At 35.8% G+C, this 20,310-nt stretch overlaps 1 protein-coding gene across 1 annotated transcript; it reads right to left on the reverse strand.

The window, feature by feature from the left end:
* Positions 1 to 4,608: 4,608 nt before the first annotated feature.
* On the reverse strand, positions 4,609 to 18,308 carry LOC136697818 (cathepsin B-like). The gene is made up of 10 exons (XM_066673090.1): positions 18,177 to 18,308; positions 13,348 to 13,471; positions 12,245 to 12,330; positions 11,117 to 11,231; positions 8,996 to 9,111; positions 7,416 to 7,501; positions 7,198 to 7,344; positions 6,997 to 7,113; positions 6,160 to 6,288; positions 4,609 to 5,045 (listed from the first exon to the last, which is right to left on the reverse strand). The coding sequence occupies exons 2-10, from the start codon at positions 13,468 to 13,470 to the stop codon at positions 4,972 to 4,974; spliced, it is 993 nt and encodes a 330-aa protein (XP_066529187.1). The 5' UTR covers position 13,471; positions 18,177 to 18,308; the 3' UTR covers positions 4,609 to 4,971.
* Positions 18,309 to 20,310: the final 2,002 nt, after the last annotated feature.

The raw sequence follows: 20,310 nt of genomic DNA on the forward strand, positions 1-20,310 counted from the left end.
ATTTTTAAACTTCGGCACTACAGTGTAATGTAATTTGAAATTTGATTTGATTAGTGTAACCTAATACAAATATTACCAACAACTATGAGAGATGTAATAATGAGTATAAGCATGATATAAAATGATTATACTGAAAATGTTGACACTGTGCTGGATTGAATTTATTCACTAATCTAATTTATAAAGAATAACAAAAGAACCTAATGAATGAAAACTTTCTAAATTGGATTGTGAATGGAATGAATGTTTCATCAACAGTGCCACTTCAGTAGCAAACTTCAACTAAGTAAGAGCAAGTATTGAATACCTCATTGTAGTTTCATTGATGTCAGCCAGCAGGTTGAATTATGTATCTTTGGTAACATTTCACAGACAAATATAGCTTTACTAGCATGATTTGGTGGAGAAACAAGCTTGCATTTGAGAGCTTAGTTAGCTATAGCAGGATTAGCTATTTGTAAGACCAGACCAGCTCTGTGGCATTTTCACAAAAATCTTCAACCTGTCCCTATCAAAATCCATCATACCACCATGTCTGAAGTCTGCCACCATCATCCCGCTGCCCAAAAAGAACACCATCAGCGACCTCAATGACTAGCGTCCAGTCGCACTCACACCAGTTATAACGAAGTGTTCTACAGCACATCAGAGCCACTCTCCCTCCCAGCTTCGATCCACATCAGTTTGCTTACAAAGCAAACAGGTCCACTGGGGATGCCATCAATACTACCCTTCACACAGCACTCACACACCTGGAACACCTGGATTAAGGACTTTTTAACAAACCGCACCCAGTCTGTTAGATTAAGCCGCCATCTGTCCTCCAGGGTAACACTCAGCACTGGATCTTCACAAGGCTGCATGCTGAGTCCTCTCCTCTATGCACTCTACATCCACGACTGCACCCCAACCCACTCCAGCAACACAATCATCAAGTTCGCCAATGACAAAACCGTTGTGGGACTCATATCTGGTGGAGATGAGACCGCCTACAGGGATGAAGTCCTGGGACTGGCAGAGTGGTGTGCAGAGAACAATCTCTCCCTGAATTCCACCAAAACAAAAGAACTGGTCATAGACTTCTGGAGGAAACGCATAGATCCCACACCACTCATCATAAATGGGGACTGTGTGGAAAGAGTCCCTTCCTTCAGACTTCTGGGTATGCACATCTCTGAAGATCTCTCCTGGACCACCAACACCACAGCTGTGGTTAGAAAGGCACAGCAGAGACTCTATTTTGTGAGAATTCTCAGGAAAAACAACCTTCAGGAGAAGCTGCTTGTGTCCTACTACCGCTGTGCCATCGAGAGTGTGCTGACCTACTGCATCTCAACATGGTACAGCAGCTGCTCAGTGGCAGAAAGGAGAGCACTACAGAGAGTGATCAACATGGCCCAGAAGATCATCGGTTGTCCACTGCCCAGGCTGGAGGATGTGTTCAGCTCCCGCTGCCTCAGCAGGGCAGCCAATATACTGAAAGACTCCTCCCATCCTGCACACCATCTTTTCTAACAGTTGCCCTCAGGAAAACGCTTCAGGTCCATCACATCCAGGACAAACAGACTGAAAAACAGCTTTTACCCCAGTGCTGTACAGGAACTGAACACACAAACCTCTTAAGCCACTCAGGGCCTGTGCAATACACAGCAAACACAAACACATTAATCTCTTCAGCTACTTAGGGCTAGTGCAATAATTTGTTATTTATATTGTATAAAATAAAAACGGCATGTTTCTACTGTTTTTGGTTTGTTATCTATCTATCTATCTATCTATCTATCTATCTATCTATCTATCTATCTATCTATCTATCTAATGACAGTGAAATGTCACATAATGTTGACTGGTAGCTATGGTAGTTATATGTTTACATGCAACCCCATGCTAAGCATCCTTATATATTTGGGATTGAGTTATTTGAGCTTAACTGAGTGTTGGCACCATATCAAACCCAGTTAGTTAACTTAGAGCATATCGTTTTACACAGTGTGGGGGTGCTGCTTAGTAGAAGGCTGCATAGAGAGAAATGTTGTTTTTTCGGCAGGAGCACTGTGTTTATGGGGTAAATTGTGCTTCCTTAAGCAATGTTTTAATGGCTTAATGCAGCGCTTAATGGAGAAATGTACTGTGTAGTGTAACAGTGTTGCTCTAATGGCAGGGGAAATATACTGTATTGCTGCTTTGAGGGCAGGGGGAATGTAGCAAAATATGGCAAAATATGCTTCTGTAGTTAAACTTACCTTAAATCTTAAATGCTTCCATCATGACTAGTGTTTCTAAAATAATGTGTTTAACTGTGAGTGTTTTGTTAATTAAAACGTGTTTAACAGTGAGTGTAACTGGGCTGGATCATGCTGCCACAGTTGGATAACATATCCTGTGTTCAGTTTGTGTTACAGTGATGATTAAAAACACTATTCTCATAGTTGCCTTCCCCTGTGTAGCTGCCCTTTCTCTCATTGAAGGAATGTTCTTGGTACAAGGGGCAGCAGATCATAGTGTATACATAAATCAATGTTAAACACAACATAACTAAAGAGACTTTTTCTGAACAAACATTTTCTACAACTGTTTTCTACTAATTAGAAGGAACATCAAACTACAATGATTTGTGTCATGTCTTTTTGAGCAACATTAAAACTAGACTTTACATGACTTACCAGACAATGGGAAATATTTTAGTACATATTGACAATATCTCCAATAACTGATTTGAACAGAGCTAATTTAATAGATAAAATCCGTCTATAAATAAGCAAATAAATATATAAATACACACACATATATAAACTTTATGCTGTTCCTGGAGTAAGTCTTCCATATGGTTCATTATACTCACCTCCAACTGAGAATCTCTATCAGCCAGATGAAATAATTTTTTTATTTTATAAAGTTCAGTATAAGTAATTTCTACACCAGGGGTTAAAAGTGGCTGGCAGATTTTTGAATATTTGCCCATGGGATCAGAGCCCATATAGCTGCAAACCATTCCTTATTTGCAGCAGTACAGGTAGCGGCTTCAGGGATGTATGTAGAATGGCAGTACTGTGTGGTACTATTTGAAATGTACATATTTCCAAGTGACAAAGACATTATCACATATATATTTTTGATCAGGGAATACAATTTACACTGGGAGTGGAATCCACCAAACAAAGTGAATATTAAAAATTAGAATGGCTTGCATTACTGTACATTTGTTTCAGTAACAAATTACAATATGCTATTATTTTACTCTGTGAACATGTAGCTCATATACTTTTTTTTCATATTTTCATCAAAAGAAAAAATAATCTCTGATTAAAAACTAAAGGTTTTAGAAGTAACAGTAAAATTAATTAGTAACAATGAAGTAGATTAATGTGTCTGAGGGTGTTCTCATGTGTTCAAATGATTTAATCAGTGATTCTGTTTTATCAGCCTTGGCCTAATGGTTAGAGACTGGGCTTGGTACCGGAAAGTTGCCGGTTCAGTCCCCAGGACCTGCAGGAACATCCAAAGCTGAAGTGCCCTAGAGCTCTGAACCCCCAAATGCCTGGGTGCCGAGGATGGGTGCCTGCCTTTTTGGGTGTGTATATTATTGCACTAGTGTGTGTGTTAACTGCAACAGATGGGTTAAACACAGAAGGCACATTTCGTTGTACATTGTACAATGACAAATAACTGCACATTACATTACGTTACATTAATGGACATAGGCTTAAAATACACATGCAGTATTCTTGTATAATAATTGTGTAAAAGTCCACTATAAGAAACAAAAATATGTTTCATATATTCTTCTTCTTAATATTATTTATATTATTTAAAATGCTGAAAGGCTTATTGTGAGCAACGAGATGGATGAAAATTAGGATGGAAGTGCAAAAATGTTTTCATTACATAAAAAAAAAAAAAAAAGACAGAATTGAAACAGAATTGTTTCTGATTCCTTTCAAGAAGTAAGGAGTAATTCATGTAAAAATGTAAAGATCCACATTGCTCATTGTGAGGAATCAAAATACGTTTATGTGATGAAAAGTGGGCAGTAAAAGCGATTCCGCATCAGAAATTAATCTTAAGATTAATTTGCAAATTGTTAATATCTATTAACTTTTAACAATTAACTGAGTAAATAATGAATAGACAGATACATATTACATATGTATTAGTAAGATCACATGGTATTCCTTGATACAGGTACTAAATACTAAACGTAAATTTATGATTCAAATTATGAATTAATGGCAAACTGCAGTCAGCCAACTTGCCGGTTAATTGCTAAGAGTATAACCACTTACTAATACATAATGTATCATAAACAGTTTATTAATTTACCAATACTTGTTAGTCAATGATTTATTAACATTATAAATGATTAATTAACCATATACAATTTTCTAAAGCTATAAGTGATTAAAAACATTGACATAAATTGAAGTAATCTAATACATTTCCTTCATATTCCACTTGAATTATATTACATCCTTTATATAAGATATAAGAAAACTGATTAAAAAAAAAAAAAAAAAAAAGTGTGTGAGGAGTATGGGAATATTTCTGTATTCACAAACAGAATCTGTGAAATTCTCTCAGTGGGAGAGATTGTTCAAGGATGACAATACTGTATAATGTATTTTGGTATCATTTTATTTCAGAGCTCGGCAAAGTCACATATCTAGGTGAATGCACTGGACAATCAAGTACATTATTTTGTAAAAGTAAGATCTTGAATAAAATAAATTGGATGAATATTTGCGAAACACATCTGCAGAACTTTAAAATGTGATTTGTGAAAGAAAATCAAGAAATGACTTAAAAAATTAAAAAAGTTATTATATTGCTGATTGAAATACCCAATTAGGACACTTCTTTAAAAACAATATCTTTAAACATAGTCTAAAAATAAAATTAGACAATAAAAGTATTAATTTTACTTTGTGCTATAAAACATGGATGCTCTTTAAATCCTTTTCTTGTTTATGGGACTCATTTAGGGATACCAGCCACCATCTCAGATTCAATGCCACAGTGATCCACGCCTCGCAGGATCTTGAAAAATCCTGAAAGGGCAACAGAATATTTAATATTACTGTCATGGGCAACTTACATTTTGTGAAACCAATAACATTAAAAAAGTGAAGGAAAAAAAAAAGACATGAAGACAAAAATACCCATACTAACACAAAAGCATAAAGGGAAATGTTTACAGTGAACTAAAGAGAAGAATTCATGGATTGTGTATGACTGATGAAAGTGATATTCAGTGACGAATTACAAATCTGCATTCTTTAAGGAAAAGGTGCTGGAACTTTTATTTGATGATGTTCTAATTAAACATATACACTTCAGAGACTGCCAGAAGAAAACAAAATGTTAGACAATTTCTTAATTCCTTTGATAAATAAGCTCAGTGATGGTAAAGTCATTGTTTAGGATGGTAACGTATCTTGCCACAGTTTTTCAGGAAAGGCATATACTTAGTGACCTGGTCTGCAAACCAAACAGCCTAGATCTGAATCTGATTTAAAATATATGGTGGATATGTTAAAAAAACGATTCTTGAAAGAGTCCATCCTGCAAAGCTGATCTGGTAACCCTTTTCTGAGGAACTTGGAAGCCTTATGTAGAGTTCCAACCAGGAGCAACAAATTACTAACTGTGATTCTTAGTTAATTTTTTTTGTGATGACTATTCCACTACTTGATGTGGAAATATGATATTAATTTAAATAATTTAATTAGTTTGAGGTATGTTTAAGTAGTCAGAAACAACAGAAACTAACTCAGTTTTCCTATTAGGATACACCAAATGATGCAGAATGAACTAGGACTCTTCAGTGTTACATACAAATCATCAGATTATAACCAGACTTCTCAAATGCTAAATCTTTAGCTTGGTTCAAATATATTTATCTATCCTGTAATACCTTTGTCTGTTAATAAAGGCAAGGGCCTTTCAGGAGGTGTTGTCCTTGCATTGCAATATCTCCTTAATCGACTGACCTCTAATCGAGTGGTGTTTTGCTCCAATAAAGCCATTGGCATGCTAGAGCAACCCTGAGTTAGAAATTATTATCTACAATCTTTTCACACGGTGCACAACACCAGAAGCAGGAAGTGTAACTATAATGAAGAGTCTGGCAGAGGAAGACGAACATGGTCTGCAATCTCTTACCATTATCACCCCAGTCAGTGTTCCATGAGTTAGCAGCCAGCCAATACGGAGTGCCATTTTCCTCTCCCCACCCTAGGATCTTAATGGCATGGCCTCCAAGTACAGAACCACTGACATGCTGATAGACACCTTGAAGAGGAAAATGACATTTATTTATATATTGTGGAAAAGCATAAATATTAAGAAACCTAACATCATGTCTGACTATGCAGCTCCATACGCAGCAAGATACAATCCAAATTGGTCTTGACACCTTTCTGTCTGTTTTACAGCAATAGCTCTTCTGTGGAACTGAAGACCCCACATGCTTATACTCAGGTCTCAGTGTGCATGTACAAGCACATAATGCCAGTGAAAATTTGAGAGCCAGCTACAAAATAAATAAATAAAAAATGTAAAATTGCAGGCATGCAGCACTAATTAGATCAAACTCTTATTTATGTTGCATGAGACAACACAAATCTGAGCGCTCAATTCGTTACACTCATAATGTCATAAAACCCTGTCCACAAATCAGGGCAAATGTGGCTTGCTCAGATTAATCTGAGGTCACAATAATCCAGACAGATGCAGTAGGTTGAAATATTAATTACCACATTAAATAATGCTTCTTCCCAATGAGGTTGTTTTCATTCATTAATGCCAAGTTGCAAAGGACTCACGGGCAAGTACGTTGCCCTTTTTAAAATATGGCCAAATCTGATGTTCTTGCTGTGCCCTATAGGAAACCTATGTATTACTGAAGCGGGGTAGCTCAGGTTTTATTATACAAAATAATGCAAATATATGTTGACTAAGTCCAGTTAAATATTACTCTATTATGAAACTGTTGCTCACCAGATTTGTAATGAACAAAGTCTTCATATACAGTGAAAGCTCCCTCGACTGGGCCATTTTTGTACAGCTCTTGCATAATCTGCTTCTGATCAGAGGGAACACCATAGGATTGTTTTCCTGTAAAAATATATATTATTAAGATGTAGAATGTATTCAAGGTTTATTTTATTTGCGATTAGGATTCCCATAAAATATATATACCAAAGTGTTTGTCTTGCTCGTAAGAAACACTGTAGCCAGGTTCACACGTTTTCTCACAGTTAGGAGTGTCTCCACCCTCCCCTGTGCAAGGAGGACGCGTGCCATTCACGTGATGCTCACAAGGCTCAATGCTATATGGCCGACATCCTGGAAAATAGTAATAAATCTGTTTAGCAACTGCTATGCAAAATCCACAGTAATTTATAATGAAAACTTACCTATATGAGAGTTGTAGAGTCCCCCTGACACCAGACCATCATTTGTCCAAAAGTCCCAAGCAGCTGAAGGGTACCCACCATTGCACCTGAAGAATGAACACAAAAAAAATTCTAAAATAGAATGTTTTATAACATTACATAGAACAAAATCCCTAATACGTAGGAAAAGCTATATTAAGCATTTATATCCGATATACCAGTCTCGGGTAATAAGGGTATGACGTGTTTTTATTGTAAGATATGGATGTACAGCAATGCAAATCCTGAAAAATTACTATTCAATCCAGTCATTCATTCATTTTCTTTAACCACGTCATCCAACTCTGAGTCTAGGTCAGGGGTCGGCAACCCGCGGCTCTTTGATCCCTCAGCTTTTGAAAATAATTAATGAGTATTTAAGTAAAATGTATTTTATTTTGGTTCATTCATTTTCAAAATGTAATTCTATGAAGATTATAATATTTAAAATATTTTTGTCGCTCTTAATACATGTCACAACTTCGAATGTGCGACACCCGCCAGTGTGCAGTTTCTTGAACTTTTTGACAGCTGACTGCACGGCGCCAGTAAAAGGATGACAGCATGCAGAGAGAGGACAGCATTTTGGTTTGCTGCCAGTGGATAATTTAAGTTCTGTGTTTTTTTTTTCTCTCATTACTACAAGGACTCAAATAGACATTGAGTATTTTACTTAACCTTCAACCCAACGTCTTTTTTCGGAGTTAAAAATGTTTTTGTTGCATGCAGAAATTTAATTTCATTTTCTCTGCAGTCGGTTATTGATTTCATAAATGTAACAGTATGCTTTGTTTATACATAGCACAAAGGCAAAAAAAAAACCTGTTATATGCAGTGTTATATCATTTAAAATTTCAAAAGGGTTTTGTGGCTCCCAGTGTTTTCTTTACTGTGTAAAATGGGTCCAAATGGCTCTTTGAGTGGTAAAGGTTGCTGACCCCTGGTCTAGGTGGACCTAGAGTCTATCGCACGCATGCACGCCCCCCCCCCCGGATCCATTTTGTACAGCCAATTACTTAAATAATTATAACAACTGTATTTTATATGCCATAAAATGGTACAATCAAGTTGATATTAATGCTCTGTACTTCATTCCTAAAGAACACACATTTTTGAATTGTTTTATAAATTATATATGCTTCTATGAGAGACTATTATTAAAAAAATACTGCAATTGCCAAATTTCTTTATGTGGGATCTAACAGTATACCTTGTTTAATTAAAAATTATTGATAGTATTGCAGCTATTTAAATGTTTTTGGAGTCTTAGTGTTTTGCAAAGTTATATTGTTAAGAAAACATTAAATAATAATTGTTTTTCTTAAGAGAAAGTATAAGAAAAAAAAAATCAGATGTTAAGATTTTAGAAAAATGACTAGAAAAACAAATCTTATATTTGAACAGAATTTCTGATGCATATATTTTTCATTTTGCACTGATTTTCTCCTAAAGGTTTTTATCTTAAAAGTTAATCAATGTTAAAATGTATAAATATTAAATAATTATTTCCTGAAAACATTAATTGTTTTATAATATAATAAATAAATATAAACTTCACTTACCCCATCCCACAACTGTCACAACAAGTCAGCAAGTCTTCGGAGGAAATCTCTACACTAACTTTACCATTGCTGTGAATACAGATTCTGTCAGAGATTGCTTCAGCTGCCCCAAAGGCCTGGAAAAAAAAAAAAAAAAACAAAAAAAAAAAAAAAAAAATTATGTTCAGGGCTCAAATGTCTCAGTTGTGTCCAGCATTGCCCTAAACTGGGTAAGATTTTGCTGGAGTCCCCGAATCCTGTCATAATTCCTTATACCACTAGAGTAAAATAAACACACAGGCCTTTAAAAGTAGATAGACTACAGTTCATTTAAGTAGGTAGTTTAGCTTCTTTTAAATTATTGAAAATGTAGCTTCTAGTTTCTGTTCCAATGTAGTTTCCAACACACTGAAAGTCTTAAGGATATTTTAAGGCATCATTTATAATTCCCTTCCATTAATCATAAAGAAACACACAATTTTTTTTTAAATAAAGGCATGATACTGAAACAAAACACATGCAATCACCTCAAACATAAGTACCAATTGGCAGCCTCACCTTTGACTCCTAGGAAAAACTATTTAAATTAATCAACATTTAAAAGTTGATCAGCAGGTGTGAAGGAGTTATCAGAAACAGCTGAAAGGTCTAGTCATTGGTTGTGGATAAAGAGAGCAGTATTCTTGGGGAAATGCGCTGTAGAGATGCTATTGTGGTTGTTGGTGATGTAGCAAGTAACGATAACCTGAAACTAGTGGCACTGAGCATGCATTAACGGTGCCAGTGTGGATTTACGGTCGTTGATGGTTAAGGCTAAGGTAGGACTGGTGGGTCTGGGACATCAGACTTCACTGTTGAGCCTTCTGGGCTTAATTCAGTGAAGGGAGGTGCCTACCTCTGTGAAGAGCTAATGAAGCAGTGGGTGGTTTGGGTACTAATGGGCTAGGCTTAATGAGTGACCATAGTTGTTAAGGGTCGCTGGTTACTGATCCAATCATAAAAGGCCACACCAGCCTTAGTGGGTAGGTATAGAATTTAAACAACAGAAATTTTGTAGCTGCAGGTAGGATGAGAGTGTGGTGGGCCCTATGCAAATCTCTAATGGATTGGCATAGGATATTTAACATCTTATCCTGAGTATAATTATAGTAAATGCGTTTTGTTGTCTTGTACTTCTAAAGAATCTCTCTATTTTTTTCCACCTACTTTTGTGCCCTCCACTGTCGCTATAAGCCCAGATTTCTGTAAAACTTTCAGCACTGACATCAGCAGTTGTAAAGTGCAAATAAAATTTGATTAAATGTGAATTTTGAACTACGTTCAATATAGGAAAGTCCAGAGATGTTCACAAGTCATTTTTTGCAAGTCCAAGTCAAGTCAAGTCTCAAGTCTCTTATGGTTGAAAAGCATCAATTGTCATTTTAATCCCACTTTACGCGAAGGGTTTGTTGCAACACGTCTGGTGGAAATGAAAAGAAAGCTGCGGTTGCCTTGTGTGTCGCGCGTTCTGACTCAGAGTTCACGGGACCGTGGAAAAATGAAGTAGTGTGCTTTGCGTGTGAACTCTCACTTGGCTGAGGAGGGCTTGGGCTCGTTTGGGCTACACCACTGTGAGTGGACTTTATTTTATTGTTAAACAGGTTGTTTATTTTTAATAAAAACCAAGCAAAAATAAATATAGAGGACCTTTAATTAAGTGGATTGTGCTGTGCTGTCAATAAACAGCAGTCGGTTGAATTAATCAGATAATTACAAATAAATAGGCAGCCTATAGGCTTATAGTCCATGTACTACTATAGATGATATTCCACCAATTTAAACAATGATTATTAACAAAGAAGTATATTTTATAACCAAATTTAACAACAAAATGCTCAGCTACAACAGGTGCTTCGTTGCGCATGGCAGGGAGGGAACTGAAAGCAGGTCTCTAAACAAACAATAAATATATACATTTAAAAAATAATTATAGTAATAATAATAAATGACATTACACAAAGATTGTTCACAAGTCCAAGTCGTGTCCGAGTCATTTGAATATGAGTCTCAAGTCGAGTCTGAAGTCATTGTTTGAGCGACTTAAGTACGACTCGAGTTCCATCTCTGCAAAAGTCATATGCTATTTTATAAGAAAGTACTTACCCAGCATGAGCCACATGAACCTTGGTCTCTAATTTCTTTCAAAGTAGGGCAGTTAGGCCATTGTTCCCTGGGATCAAAGTTTGTTGGAAGCTTCATGTTGCCAGCATACTGAACCCTGCATGCATGTCAAAAAAAGTATTTATTTATTTTTTTTAAACATTATTAACAATAGATAAAGGACAATTGCTTGAAAGAGCAGACACTGTGGATTAAGGAGATTGAGATTAATGATTAGGGTCTAAGCTGTATCCAGGGGTAATTGCCTCATAGCAGCAAATTTCTTTGACGAGGTACAGATTAAGCAAAGCCACAAGGAGCTACTGCTTTTACAAAAAAAAAATTGAACATTCATCTACAGGTAGAAAAACAAAACTGAGTTGTGAACAACTATTAACTGCTTATATACAGATATCTGTAAAATTTACAGTCATAACACCAGGAAAGAACAAACATCAGTTCAGTCTGCTCTAAATACTGCAGTGTTTAATGCATGAACATGCATAACTGGTTTTTCAGCACTTTACATTCATCAATAATCAGGTTCCTCTGCTGCATAATGCTGTTTCAACTGGCTTTACAATTTGGTTAATTTAAGGTTGTAATGGACATTACATTTTTTCTTTATTTTTGTCTTGAAGCCAATGTGGTCAAAGAGATATGCTGTTGCGGCAGCAGCTCCCCCAGGTCCTAGTGCACCCAAGTTTCATTATATCGATAACATGGAGACCAAGAGAACCGCCGTTGAAAATTAAAGAATTGGAATTTACAGTTTAAATTCATAAATACATGTGTTTGGTGTTTATAGATAGATCATGGGCTCAATATTTCTCAGTATTGAATCAGTACACTTATTTTTCCCAGACATATGATATTTTAAGACACATGATATGTCAACTGAACTTAACAGCCTGAAATGCAATGTCAAAACTAGAGGCAAAAATGGCTTTTACATTATGTAAAGGGTTCGATAAAATGACTTGTGAATTAAAAGCAGGAGGGAGTACTTGAACTGAGCAGTAAGGATCTACATAGATAATACCAGATTAAAAAAATAAATAAATAATTGATTTACATCAGACTAATCAGGTAATAATGATCATGATGCTCCTTCAGCAACAACATACTCACATGACCGGGAGACGAGGTCCCTTCAGTATGGTTCCACACAGTTTCTTCACATAGCTGTAATCTGCATTGTTGAAGTTATGTCCAGCCTTTAGAGAATATCAAATAAGTAAAAATGAATAATCTCTTTATTTCTATTATTGAACTGGTTTATGAACCCTATTCCAGAAAGCGTGCTATTATACTTAAACCATGCAAAAAACAGAAACTGGTGTGTTGTAAATAATAAAAAAAGTCTAAATAAAACATATTTCATGATTTACCACATGTATTTTAGTGCAGTACAGATTCTGTAGATATATATGCTCATTCTGAAATCAATGAGTCCAACAACATCCAAAAAAGGTGTGGTTGTTTAAGAATTGGGCGAATACAAACATTAATAAGTACTTTAAAAAAAAAATACATCATAAAAATCATGCTTGGATATGAAGAGAGCATCCAGCACAGGCCTTGTACAATCACTTGTGGAAAAAAGGGTATTACATTACACAGAGCATAGAAACAACACCCATAACACAACAATGAAGTTACATAAGATAATTCAACAACAGGCTAAAATTTTTAATTTATACACCTTAACAAATTAACTCAAATGAATCAAATTCACTTGGAAAATGTTTTGAAATGTCTAAAGAGTAATCGTCTAAATAGTAATAGAGTTAATGTGAAAAACAGTTTGTTTCATGATATTCTCCTTGATGTTATGGATTTGATAAATAAACAGCATGCATGATTTGACATAACGGCTAAATGAGCTAACTTTTACACCTAGCTCCTCACGTTTGTTTTTTTTTTTGTCTTCTTTGAATGAATCTCTGAGAGTTAACCGAAAACAATGCTGGTCAAAGCTGGTATAACACGCTAAGTTTTAGCCATTAAATAACTTTTTTTTACCCTTTGTGCTCATCTCACTAGTAGAAAAAGTAGTATCTTGTACTAATATCTCTTTCACAAGTACAGTACAATATTTCCTGACCTTTAAAAAAATAATAAGAGAAGAATGGAATATTGTTGACATGTTATAAATAAAACTTATAAAAAGTGTTATTGTTTCAAGTCACAATTCAAGTCACAAGTCAAATTGCAGAAGCAGAAGCACTTACTCTCCAAGTAGTGTTCAATTTGTTGATGTAGTTGACCATGTCATTAGAGCGTTTACTGAAATATGAGCCAGTCGTGCTCATAGTCGCTGCACATATTAGGCACAGGAACAACAGGCCCCTCATCCTGGAACAGATAAAAATGTATTCAATTTGTGTCTAACAAACACATTTTGAACAAATTCTCACTAATTTACATAAGAACACCACAAGCAATCAATTCACAACAAAGAAACCATTAAAGGCTGAAACCTTTTCCAAAGCGCAAAGAATACAACAATTTCTAAAGAGACCTTATGTATGTTGAAGGCATCACATTCTAAGGTTGTGTAATTTTACAAAATGCAGCTAGTCAATTAATAAATTGTAGAAAATATTTGTACTTTAATAAAGTTGAATAAAGCTGATTGATTTACTTATAAATACCTTATTTTGCATCAGTTTTTTTTTTTAGCCTGCACACTTACTGAAACGTGTGACCATGTAAAATCATGGATGTTCATTTCCTTTTACGGCATTAAGCTTTAAAGTACTGTCAAAGACTCTTCTTTTTAAAAGAACCCTACTAATATATTTTAGATTAATATTACAGCTTCAAAATCATTGTGATGCTTCCTTGACCTGTAATGAGGAGAATAAAGCCTCTGTCCTTGGCTCAGAAACTGCACTATGTAACTTCTGGAGGAGGGTGGGAAATCATCCCCTCCCTCAACTTCCAAATTCAATCTATTCTTGTGCCCCAAGATTCTGGGTAGGCTTATAACACATTAGCTTTTCATTAAATGTAAATGCAGATGTTAATGTAAAGTATATTAATACATGATTGATTTCCCATTAGATGTTCAATATTTTTATTTTGTTTTAGAGATTTCTTTGTGTCTTTAGCAACATCAAGAGGAAATCTACGTCAATTTATATTAAGTATTTAAATCTCAGCCTGTACCAGTTTGTGTTTCTACTCTAAATATCGGAATTTGAAGTTGGTTGACACAAACCTGCTGTTGTTTAGCAGTTTACTGTCCATCCAACTTCACTTAAAATTTGATATCAGAGCTCTGAAACACTGACACTAGCAATTTTTATATTTATGTCCAGCTAATACTGGTTAGCTTTAACATGCTGTTCACACTGGCATTAATTCATTCATTCATTATCTGTAACCGCTTATCCAATTCAGGGTCGCGGTGGGTCCAGAGCCTACCTGGAATCATTGGGCGCAAGGCGGGAACACACCCTGGAGGGGGCGCCAGTCCTTCACAGGGCAACACAGACACACACATTCACTCACACACTCACACCTACGGACACTTTTGAGTCGCCAATCCACCTGCAACATGTGTTTTTGGACTGTGGGAGGAAACCGGAGCACCCGGAGGAAACCACACTGGCATCTATGAAGTAATATTTTTTGCTGGGCTAAACTGTTTTAGCTGGACACGTGCTGATTTCTCACAAACTCATGTGATCCCACACTAGAATGAAGTGGTCTATTGGGATGAAATGTGTGAAATGTGCCTTTGACCTCATTTAGAGGAAGAGGAATTGAAACCAGTCATTCTGAGCAGGGCTTTTTAGACAAGGTATGAAAAGTGTTGTGTTGTTAGATTCTTGAGGTATTTTTAACCAAAGCATATCAGATATATTTAATTAAGACGCCAGTGCCGAGGAGATTAAATTTTTCACTAAATCTCCCTTAAAATTAAAAAATCATAAAAAAAAAGCAGCATTTTGTTTTTAATATAATATTGAAGAGGTTTCCTCTCCATGTGCTGCTAGGCTTTCTAGAGAAACACCATCTGGAGGTTTTTAGACAGAGAGACTGCAAACTACAGGTGGGCGGATCGATCCAAATATCGATACCAATGCTGGTATTGGTATTGATCAATACTCAAGCCTTTTTTCTCTCCCACAACTCTGCCGCTAAAGTCTGTGTGCGAGGCAGTGCAGAGAAACAACTGCAAACGCTGAAAAGCACAAAACAAAATGAGGATATTGCTCTATTCCTGGTCCATGGTTAGGTAAATATTGACTTTTGTTGTTTTGGATTATTTAAATGTGGAAATGGCTCTAAATTCAGGAAATGGCTAAATGCATTACCGACAGTGCTACAAAACTAAACAGCTCAAGCTACAACTGAGAACACAGACTAACCAGAGAGAACAGCACTTCTCCACAACTGTAGACTTCAACTTTTGGAAATGGGGTATAATTTGTCCATATCAAGATCTATGACATGCCTTGGGGGGTGGGGCTACACTACCTCTTATATCTGCTTTGTTCAGGTCAGTGAGTATTTCAGGCAGAACAGGGTTAAGTTTGGACATTGCTCTAGAAGCTTGATATTAATTGTGGTACACAGCGTTTAAACCCTTTTCCTCTGGATTCTTAAACACAGTAAACAATTTTCTACCCATCCATTTTGATATTAAGTACATACACACAATATAAACTTGCACACTGAAATTTGCTTCTGACTGGTTACATCAAATATTGTGAAAGAGGATGAGCAAGGTTCATCTGCTTAAGTTGCAAAGTTTTCTGCTTAATCTGCAAGGATCTGCAGAAAAAAAAAAAAACAGGACTGACTTTATCTGCAGTGAAAAAACATTGTAATGGAGTTTTGAATAAACTCCCCTTTGCCAAATAAGTACAGCTATAAAAATGTGAATTTAAAAATGTATTTACTGCTTGCTTACATTACAAATGTGTGTATTTTGAAGACATTTACATCATTTAAAATTAGATTTGCATTCAAATATGTTGAGTTGAAAAATATTTGTTTAAATTAGGTTAACATTTTGGGGATTTCGGGTTTAAGCGTTCATTATTAGCTATACGTTTTAAAAGCAACAGTATTTTCTGTGTCAGACTGCTCAGTGACTACTCTTCAGCTATTTCTATCCATCTTTTATAGAGTAGCTACTGAGCCCCTGATGACAATAAAAATCTGCTTTTAGAGGATTTGTGTTGGCATAGAAACCTCTTAATTTACAAAGCCAATATAAAGCCAATATAATATCCTATTAAGTAAAACCTAGGCATTAAGGCAAGGCCAGAAATCAATGTGCATGATCTTTGAGCCCTCAGATGGCACTGCATGTGGCTACTGTGATAAACAAGAGTCACATTTCTTCAAATGGGGTTGTATGATTGAATAAAGCTCTGAGTGAGCCTCAGGCCCCATTCACACCTTTTCTTAATATGCTTCATGGGTGATCCAATCACTAATGATTGCCAAAAGACTTGGCCATTCACACCTGGCATTTAAACATGTCTCCTGTGAGGAGGAGGAGGAGCATAGCGTATTCAGCACTCCTGCAGGAGGAATTAAACAGAAAACTCAGAAAAGCCCTTGAATAATTCCAAATGTACTGTTTATTGTAATTAGAATATTGTCTGTAGTAATGTACTACTTTAAAGGATTAGATAAATGTTAATGCTTTGCCACACTATTTCCTTTAAAACTATTCACACCCTAGTTAATCTAATAACTCAGTCTTGAATATCAAAAATAGCATAAACAGGGTGTGTTGCCCTCTCATCTGCTATGTGTCCGTTTTATTTCTATTAAAAAAAAAAATCAATATAGCACAGCTTTTAGGTGCAATTTATAGGGAGACATGGAGGCGTTTAAAACTCTCCCAAAAAATAAACCTTGTACGCATCCCTTATCTTCACAGCACTCACTGTCCATTCTCTTAGCTCCACTGACCGTAGAGAGGCACTTAAGTGTTGTGCAATTTAAGATTGTACTCCATGTGTTGCTCTGTATACTTAGTTTGCCTCCTTTTACACTGTTCTTCAAAGTTTAGGACCTGCAGAGAACGGTCTGTTTCATAGGTCAGTGGAGCTGAGAGAAAAACTGTGATCATATAAAGGTGGCCTTAATGTTACGGTTGACTGGAATATAGCAGATGTACTCCTTCTGTGGAAGAATGGACTGCATTTTATTACATCACTCATCATTAAACTGGACTGACATTTACTTTAAACCTGTACAGTAGAATCAACATTAAAATCAAATAATATAGAATATTAAAACTGTTGTCACCTATATCTGTTGTTTTTATGGATTACTCATTAAACATTTTATAAAACGGTGAATTTATTTTGAATCTAAGGGGTTTTTTAAGCTCTTCATGTGGTGAGGGCGGCTAATTAAACCGTGTTGTTAAGAAAGATGACTGACTTAACCGCAGTTTCCATTTCACATCTGTTTAGGCATTTACCAAGAAACCTGGTGACACATGAGATATAAATATACACAGATTACAGACAGAGGACAATACGCAGTGTTTAAAAAGTAAGATTTGTTTCTCTAGGGCTCGAGAATATAATTTCGTTTGGAAAACCGTTGGGAAACGTTTACTAGTGACGACATAAATACACCACTAAGAATCAAAACGTTATCATTGTAAAATTAATGGGCAAATATTTAAACCCATACATTTTTATTGTCCATTTTATGATCATGAAAACCCAAAATAAAATTAGCGGATGACTATGAAAAACATGACTTCGACTTTTCGTGTTTTCTGGGAGTAAGGGAGGAACATGATTCCCAAACATATTGCTTTGATAAAATAATGTTTAAACCCGTACTACACCTGAACACAAGAAATAGCCTCGGCACTCAGTGAAAAAGTAATTTCATTTAAATAAGGCAATAGACAAAGATGAAATCTCACCCTCGACTCTACAACACCCAGAGGCTGATACAGGAGCTACTCTGAGTAATTACACACCCGTCAAAACATTTTATTTACAATATAAATGTAAAAAAACAAAACAAAACAAAATAAAACAGCCAAAATGTAGATAGGTTACCTCACCTGAATTACTCGGTGATATACCCTTTTGCTGTAATCTGTAGTGACAAAGTAAACTATTAAAAATGAAACCCCATCCTCCACTTCCTTTTAAAATCACTGTGCAGCACCGCTATCACGTGAGTAATCATGTGCATTTCTGTTGCGCAAACACTGGGTGTAGCATGTGACTTCTCCGTCAAAATAAAAGCCAGCGCATAAAGTTTTAACTTTAAACCAAGCCAAGGCATTTAAAACAGAATATCGATATTCGATTATGGCTTTGAAATTTATATCTGATTAATAATAATAATAATAAATCAATATATATATATGAATACATAGAATTATATGTATGTATATGTAATATGTAGAATTAATACATAGGTATGATTCTACAGATAATTTATGAAATTTTCAAGATTTCCACAAAACAATCCCTTCAAAAATACATAACAATAATAATACATATTATATAACGCATTTCACAATAAATATTGTCACAACGCATATTTACACAGGTTCAGACAAGCCTCCTTTGAACAATGGTGGCAGTAGCAGGAAAAATCTCTTCAGAGTAAGAGGAAGAAACCTTTGAGTGAAACCAAGACTTAACAGAATAATGAAAACCTATAAGGAAAGTATCACAAGACAGGGTTACACCACAGATATGTACACCAGCTACGACGCCAATAAAGAAACAGTACACTGTAATGGAGGGTTAACACAAAACTTGCATTAACAGGTAGGTTTTCAATCTAGGTTTTTGAGTCCTTAAGTGTAACAGGAAGTTTATTCCAGTGTATGTGAGCTTAAAGAGAAAAAAACCCTTTCTCCTGCATTGTTTGTCCTAATGAGGAACTGACAGTAGGCCAGCGTATTGTGAGTGAAATGTAAACCTAAATAGCAGTGAATTATAAAGCATTTGTACTTTCCTTTCACAATAAACTGACTAACTAAAATTGTGGAAATGCTTTAAAATTCACTAATGCCGGTTAGTAGTAACAGGGTAAAAGCACCAGAGGAAGTTTTACAAATACTTTTAGTTAGGGTGACCAGATCTGAGATGGTGAAAAAGAGAGAGAGGGGGGGGGGGTATCGTCCAATAACGGTAGTTCTACAGTCAGACCGTCCAATCCGAAGAGTTTAGGCTACTTCACCACGCCCCCGTCTCACTCAAGCGAACCAATCGGAGTAGAGGAGGGTGGGACTAGTTTGTGAACGAAACGCTTCCCGAAATTCTGTGTAAGCTCTAGAAAAACAAAATTCCTGACGTTTGTGAAATTCCGGCCGGACATTTTTTTAAGTTTAAAAAAGAGGACATGTCCGGATAAAAGAGGACGTCTGGTCACCCTATTTTAGTAAGCGGAAGAAAATGGAAGAAAATGCATGGTTCTGTCCAGTTTCAGACCTAACCTTTCCTGTTTCTGTTTGTTTTCCTTTCTGCTTTAGTTTTTGGTCTTATTTTTCTGAATAATTTCCTATCCTTGAACTCCTCCCAATTTTTTTTTAAATGTACACATGATGTTTTAGATTTTCTGTTATCAATAAATTCCTTAAGTAAGTAGTACATTATTTTGAGGTCATCTCTCTCGTTGTTTCAAGTACCACAATTTTAGGAATCACTGCTCTATACAATTAACGTTAACAAGAAGTCATAGAGTTAAATATGAATTATGGAGCTATAAGGAATCATGTATGCAATGACACTTTTCAATGTCACATTAGCTTACATTTTTGATTTCTATAGGAAAATCTCTTAGCCATACATAAGCAGTGAATGGGTGGCCAAGAATATAAAGTGGATCGAGACTGGATTATTAAAGAAAGGGCTGTCGTGCTGCTGATTTGCAAAAGGATGTCAGCCACACAGTCTCTTTTCTGCATGGCATGCAGGTTTCCCACCTAATAACCCGTGATGTGATCAAGCTGAAAAAAGAGAAGGCTACCATGTGCTTCCGTTGAGACTTGTGAAGCCAGTTACTGGATTTTTTCAAAGTGCTGATAAAGCAGTTTACTTGGACAGCTCATGTCACTTAGATGAGAATTAGATTGAATTCAAATTAACTTTATTCATATAGTGCTCTTTACAACAGGCTATTCTGTTACTTCAGCTAAACAAGCAAACAAAACGAGGAGGTGTAGTAAATGGCCTTTC

The sequence above is a fragment of the Hoplias malabaricus genome, chromosome 1, assembly GCF_029633855.1.
Source record: "Hoplias malabaricus isolate fHopMal1 chromosome 1, fHopMal1.hap1, whole genome shotgun sequence".
NCBI classification, from domain to species: Eukaryota; Metazoa; Chordata; class Actinopteri; order Characiformes; family Erythrinidae; genus Hoplias; species Hoplias malabaricus.